General features: G+C 43.1%; 1 protein-coding gene across 2 annotated transcripts in view; it reads left to right on the plus strand.

Annotated features, from left to right (window-relative positions):
* Window positions 1-1,059, plus strand: part of LOC103774845 (zinc finger and BTB domain-containing protein 8A-like) — a 3,105-nt gene extending 2,046 nt beyond the window's left edge. For both annotated transcript variants that reach the window (XM_008942276.1, XM_008942277.1), the window contains 2 exons: window positions 200-369; window positions 710-1,059. In XM_008942276.1, coding sequence (XP_008940524.1) covers window positions 200-369; window positions 710-1,042 — 503 coding nt within the window. In that variant the 3' untranslated portion in view covers window positions 1,043-1,059. The remainder of the gene's footprint in view (window positions 1-199; window positions 370-709) is intronic.
* Window positions 1,060-7,379: the final 6,320 nt, after the last annotated feature.

The raw sequence follows: 7,379 nt of genomic DNA on the forward strand, positions 1-7,379 counted from the left end.
CCTGCTCATGGCAGAGGGGTTGGAACTGGGGGATCCTTGTGGTCCCTTCCAACCCTGACAGATTCTGATCTGTTTTAGCAGAGGACGTAGTGTTGGCTTGACAATTGGACTGGATGACCTTCAAGATCTTTTCCAACCTAAAGGATTCTATTGTACGATTCCTTTCATTTCTTTTCCCAATCCCCTTGTTTTCTAACAGATGATCTGCCCAGGATGAGGTTCAAGTGCCCCTTCTGCACTCACGTGGTGAAAAGGAAGGCGGACCTGAAGCGGCACCTGCGGTGCCACACGGGGGAGCGGCCGTACCCCTGCGAGGCATGTGGGAAACGCTTTAGCAGGCTAGATCACCTAAGTAGCCATTTCCGAACAGTAGGTATTTTTAGTCACTGCATGAGCTGTTTGACCTGTAGATCTGTCCCTCAGAGCAGGGCACGAGGGTGTCTGGTTGATGCCTTTGACTCCGGGAGAGAAGAGGTGGGAGAAAATCGCTGTGGTTTTGTGGAAGTGGAGCTGGAATGGGGGAATGTCTTTGGGAAGGGCTGTGGTAGAGCTCAGGTGGGCAGCTACAGCCCTCGTGGGGGTTTCGTTTCTCATGTTTGATGCCAGCTTAGTGCTGGCATTTGATGCTGCTCCAGCCCTACTTTTTGTCAGCTTCAGCTACGCGACTCCGCGGGGACGTTATCAAATCTGTTCATTTTGATTTTCCCAGATCCATCAGGCTTGCAAACCTATCTGCAGGAAATGCAAACGCCACGTGACTGAGCTCACGGGACAAGTGGTCCAGGAGGGGACCAGACGTTACAGACTCTGCAACGAGTGCTTGGCTGAGGCTGGCATAGACAGTATTCGCATTGACTTGGAGGCTGAAGCACCCCTGGAGTTCCCACAGGATGGAGATAAAGATTCCAGGTGGCACTATGGGGAAGACAACAAATCTGACGTGGAGATTGTGGAGGATGGGTCAACTGACTTGGTCATTCAGCAAGTTGATGACAGCGAGGACGAAGCAGATGAAAAGGAAGTAAAACCCAACATTAGGTAGTGGCAAGAGGAGAATTATGAATTCCTTGTAAGAGGGAGAACGTCCTGCCTTGACCATAAGCCCTCTGCCAGCCTGGTGTAAATGGTACCAGGGACACACTGGTTTGTCTTGAACAGGTCCAGACTTGCATGTATTGATGGACATGCCATTGAGTCCGTTCTGAGTTGTAGCATCAGAACACCCATACTTTGCTTCATGAGAAAGAATCCTTCCTTGAAATAACTGATCAACAAAGAAACTGAAGTACCACATGGATAAATTTTTACTGTAGACAATGGGTCACTTGTCAGAACCTCTTTCAAGGAAGTGAGGTCTAAAGACTTTTAAAAAGTCACACAGTAAATTGACCACTTTTTAAACTTGTCGAGATGTGGGGTTGATATGTAACATCACCTGGTGATTATACAAAGTATAACTAACCCCCACAGCAGAATATAAAGAAAACCTCTCTTCAGAATTCAGAAATGAATATAATCTTCCACAAAATATCATGAAGTCTTCATATTATGATAAGGAAAAAAGGCAGCTAATTAAGAGAAAGCATAGAAAACCATTTTATCACATTTGTCTGGAAAAGCACTTTCTTGTAAAATGTATTAGAATGAGAATCTTTAGCAGATTATTAATTCAAGACCTATTTCTTTAAAATAAAACAAACACATCAGTGCTAGTGCTAGTCAACACATCAGAAGATGATTACAAAGGTGGATCATTAATTGATGCCAGCAGACACTTTATTCATTCTGAAAACTGGGAACTCAGACCAGGCTATATCTTAATAAGCACTAGTAAAATACTCTTTTCTTTTCTTTTTAAACCCTCTCCAAAGTGCCAGACTGATGTGACTGGTAGCCCTGCATCCCCAGCTCTGCCAGGGGCCGTGGCAGCTTCTCTGTGCCAGCGTGAAGGAACCAATCTTTCCAAGGCTACTTTACCTGTTTTCTCTTTTTGTCCCATTTTATTTGCCAGTGACAGTGGCAGAACAATTTGTACAGTATGTGCTATAGCATTAGACATGGAACTGATGAGATTTTTTTTCCATCTGAAACTATTGACTGTTGTTTGTATTGACCTGTGCTCAGTTTAAACTGATCAGTTTTAGGATGGAGTCATGATCAATTGATAGATTCCCAACCTCATTTGGTCACTAAGAGAAATACCTTGATCTTTTTCAGTCTGTACTATAGGCCCATGAGAACAAGATGTACTGGAAGTTCTAGACATCATGTTTGTGCAATTTTACCTACAATTAGACCACAAAAGATGAGATGACTAATGGTGAAGTTTACTCCTGTAACAGAATGAGCTGCTTTGTTTTGTTACTGAGTTTTATCTTAATGGGCCTTGCAAAGAGGAGAGGAGCAGAAGTGAGCTCCCAGGCAGCTCTTCCTCTGCCTTATCACGGGCAGACCTGAGTATTAATACAGTCTTCATCCTGTGATCACTGAACTCAAAGGGTATTGGCTCAGAAAATGTGATTTTTCTTTTTTTTTTTTCTTTTTTACAACTTTGTAAGCATGTTTGGCTGAAACCCGGGATTAATTATGGAACAGTCCCATATATCCACTATATAATCTCTTTCCCAGGGACAGCTATAAAGTCACTATTTTATTTGTGTAAAAACTGTATAGCCTTATGAGTATCAGCAGCAGTGTTTTCATTCCAGGTGGCCACCCTGCAGGTCTTAAACAACAGCTCACGTGCTTCCTACCAAGCCCCCAGCGTGGGCACTGAGCCCCCTTCCCCACAAACATGCCAGGCTGTCCAGAACCTTGTCTGCTCCAAGGAGATGAGAACTGGTGTTTTGTTGTTCCTACAAATATTCCCATCCACTGGCTTAGATTTGGGGAGGGGGGGTGGAAGGGAGGAACCTAGGGAACTTTCTGATGACCCCTATGAAACCATCGTTTCCAAAGGAGTTCCACTTGCCTCTGGTTTATGCTACACTTTTGGTCAGCAACCTGCCAGAGAGGCTGGATGTGAGAACAGCTGGTTCATTTCTTGGAGCTTATTACTCCTAAAATACCCATAATTAAATGGCTAAGAAATAATCCTGAGCCACCTTAACTAAATCAACTCTAGAACAAAGAAATATATAAGAGAATATGGAATGACTTTGATGAAATTTCAAGGGAAAATGCTCCCTGAAATCAAATTGAAGAGACTTTTCCATCTCCCTTTCCATTAAACAGTGCACAATAAATTCCAGGTATTGGTACCTGCTGCCCCAGCAAAGAGGCTGGGGTTGGTCTGCGTGTCACCTTAACTAAATCAACTCTAGAACAAAGAAATATATAAAAGAATCTGGAATGACTTTGATGACATTTCAAGGGAAAATGCTTGCTGAAAGCAAATTTAAAGAGACTTTTCCATTTCCCTTTCCATTAAACAGTGCACAATAAATTCCAGGTATTGGTGCCTGCTGCCCCAGAAAAGAGGCTGGGGTTGGTCTGCGTGTGTCTTTGGGGATAGATTCAGGGTAGGGGGAAAGAAGGTGTCACTGTAGGCCTGAAATCTGAACTGCCAACTGTAAATGTGAGACTCTAAAGTGTCTCTGTACCTTTGGAAGTGTTTTTAGAAGCAAAGGCATTTTTGGATCAATACTCCAGCTAATTAGATATCATAAATCTAAGAATACCGTGGACCAGATGCTTCAGAAAAAGATGTGAAGGGGCTAAAAATGGGCAAATGGAACAATCTATCCACAGGAAGATATTTACTTTTTAAATATAGGCAGATTAATTGTTGGTTTGCCTGGCAAACAAGAATGTTTACTGGGTTTATATGTTACTGTTATTCTCAGCAGCATAACTAGATACCTGTAGTCCTTTTTAAACTGTTTTAAGCTTGGAGTTTTAGCTCAAGCCTGCGATTCCTGCAGGTCACTTATGTTTTATCTTGGAAAAAGATGACCATTTTTACATTGGTTGCCTTAGTTTCAGTTGTTGTTCCCTTATTTTTGTACTGCAAAACAAGATCAGTGTTGTGCCTTCTGTTTTCTATGATGTTTTCATTTTACATTGCCAGCCATGTATTTTGTTTGGGTTTTTTTGAAATGAAAGCAATCCTATTTGTCTTCTTTTCATCTCCTTGCATTGTTTTCTTTCCATCTCCTTGCCTCTGCTGCCTGTCGTCTTCATGTTTCTGTTGAGCTCACACACTGCTCATCAGAAGTAACATTTTCTCCATTTTCAAGGAGGGAAGTAAAGACCTTATAGGGTTGTCCCCACAGAATTTAATTTACCTGACAGTAACTGATCTCATTATATTGCTTTCAGAACTTTGCCAAGTGACACCTGGTTTTATCTGTAAATGCTAAAGTTGTACAGAACTGTGTGGGACTCTGCTGCTATTGATCCTTTCAGGTGGATCACAAAACCACAGTCAAGTGGAGACACAGATTCATCACCCTCTGTTTGGTGTCTCACCTTTAACTATCCCTATTTTCTGGCAGCTATCTTGCCATCCTTTTGAAGGCTGAAACATTGAATTCACAGCCATTTGTCTTTACCCATTTCCAAGTATTTATTATAGAATTCTACCTGCCACTTCATCTTTTTTTTTTTTCCTTCATATTATTTTGTTTTCCATTAAATTACCTAAACTTCTGTATTTACTATCCCCCCAAATGACTCCTGTCCATATCTTAAAGGTTCAACTGTTGGGTGAGGTGTCTTTTTTAAATTAAAGACCCCAAACCCAACATTAGCATGAACCTCCCTTTCCAATCTTTTGATCTATATTCTATCCCAGTTCTAAAGAACTGAGATGAAAAAAAAAAAAAGAAAGAAACAAAGAAGAATGAGCTTTGAAAATACTGGTAAGCCCACAGATCTCTGGTGGAGGGCTGACACTGGCTTCTGTGTGTATCATACTTCACTCCTGGCTCTTCAGAAGTACTCCATCCTCCAGGAGATGGGAAGCTCTCCATTTTTTTGATGGTAAAATAAATCTCTGTTGGCTATAAAATGATGGAATATTACATTTCTTCCCTGAAGCATCTGGTCAGAGGTTAGCCCATTACCCAGCCATGCCAATGTCTGCCTGTCTTATATTTTGGTCTCTTAGTCTGCAGGAATACTTGGCTTTGAACTTCAGAGAGCCTACCCAGGGGCTAATGGAACTGTCTTCAGCCTCATTTATTATTTAAATAATAATTGATTTAGCTGAAACAGGCCTGACCTACCACCTGGCTACAGCTGAGTCCACGGCTGTGTCCAGATCAGGGCGAGCAGAGTTGGGATCTGCCTCCAGTGAGGATTACAGCTCATCTGAGCTGGTTTTGTTGAATTTATCCTAAAAAAAAGGCTTTTAAGAATTGTATTTTAATTGAAGCCTTGAGGCTAAAGATAGCAGCAGTCAGGCTGGAATAAGCACATGCGTTTAGGGCTTGTTTAATGAGTTTACAAATTTACAGGGAACTGCTTTGGTGGGCTGCTGAGGTCAGAGTCTGTGTGATCTGGTCAAGCCAGCACTGGGAACTTCCAACCATTTGCAAGGTAGAGAAATGTAAATTGTAATCCCAAAGGAGTTCAGAGAGTTAATTCTGTGTCCCTGTTGTTTCTGTGTAAGTACAACAGAATTGTAAAAGCAGTTCAATAGTCTCACACAGCATTTCTTTTCTGGAACACCTCAGGAAAGTCAGAAGGTCCCTATTCATTGGAAAGCAACATATAGGAGAATGAAACAGAAAAAAATTCTCTAATTCTGGCCAAAAGGCTGAGTTTTGAAGAAAAGGATCTTAAAATCATCCAGTCCTTGCTTTAAGACTTTTGTTGTGCTTTTTCCCATTATGCATAAGCCTGGACCAACAGCCTGGATGTTGGGTGATGGGTATAATTGATAAACTCCCAAGAAAAGCTTGTAATGCCATTTAGTTCAATATTTTCAATACTGCTCCACTTAAAAATCCTCCCACACTGGAGTTAGCATAACCACTCATCCTACTGAACTCCTGAAATGGAGAGAGGCATCTTACTTGGGGCACCAAGCATTTTAAACATAGTAGCAACACAGAATAAAACTTCTGTAAGGAAAAACTGGGTGGAGGGGCAAGAAAAGCTTTCTGTCTCCTGGCTTAGATGCTGAACTAAATTAAAGTTCTCTGCCGTGCTCCAGCCTGACACTTTTTACCATGCAGATAGTGTTGGGAAAATAGGGGAATAAAATCTGGTCTTGTGAGGACGGCACCAAATATGCAACAGATGTAAAGAACTGTTTATTTACAGCGACATTTGCAGGTTCTTTTGGGTTGCAGGTGGTAAAATTAAAAGCTACAGGTATAAGTAAAGGTTTATTACTAATCACAACAACACACTAGACATACATGCACACACACACAACAATAAGAACTTGCCCACTGGCTGCTTGTCATATAGACAAGCCCATCGAAGAGAAATCCAGAGGAACAGGACACAGTAAAGTCGTGACTAGAACGAAAGATACACTCAGGGAAGCACAGAAAGCACCTAAGGAGAAAATGTGAAATACACCACGGGAAGAAAAGTCTCTCAGCACTGGCTGAGGTAAATCATCTTACCCACACGGTGTCCTGACGGGGGGGATGGAGAAGGAGCGAATCCAACAGTCCCTCCTGTCATCGGTGTGGTTCTGAGTTGATCCTGTCCCCATTTTGGGGCTGACATTGGGGTGATATTTATACCCAAGTTCATACTTTACACCACCAGGGTGTATGTTCGGGTGGGGATGACTACAGACACTTATCACTTGGGTTAATGCTGCGAAGTCCCTTGATTTACACCTGCCCGGGTGGAGGTAGTGGCTCCTTTTGTTTCTGGCTGAGCCATCAGAAGACTGGGACCACGAGGCCTCCGCCCCATTTCACACCCCTCCGGGCATCCAGATAACACCAGATATGGATGCCGGGGATGGTTGCCACATTCACCCAGTGCTTGCCACCTCGTCATGCTTCAGGCATGTAGCTGCCTGGTGTGACTTGGACTTCAGTCCCCAGCTGTGTTCTCTTTACAATCGGGAAGAGATCTTTTCTCACGTTCTAACCGAGCCTGCTCCGAGGAGGGGACTGCACCTGGCGACCTGCAGAGGCTCCTGTCCCCAGGTACTCAGTGCTCTCGAGGAACACGACTGGAAGCGTCTCGTCTGCTGACAGCACAAGGCTGAAAGCGTCTCGCCTTCTAACGGGCATCCTGGTTAGCCTTTTATTTCCACACAGAAGGGAAAATAAGGACAAGCTGCCACACTGCACTCCCACTGGCAGTCCTTCGCTTTGGGTTCTCTCTATTGTTTGAGTACAAAACTTCCCCGTTACAAAAAGCCACTGCGTGGAGTCCTGGAACGACATCACCTCCATCACCCC

The sequence above is a fragment of the Merops nubicus genome, unplaced genomic scaffold (genome assembly GCF_000691845.1).
Source record: "Merops nubicus isolate BGI_N331 unplaced genomic scaffold, ASM69184v1 scaffold17906, whole genome shotgun sequence".
NCBI lineage: Eukaryota > Metazoa > Chordata > Aves > Coraciiformes > Meropidae > Merops > Merops nubicus.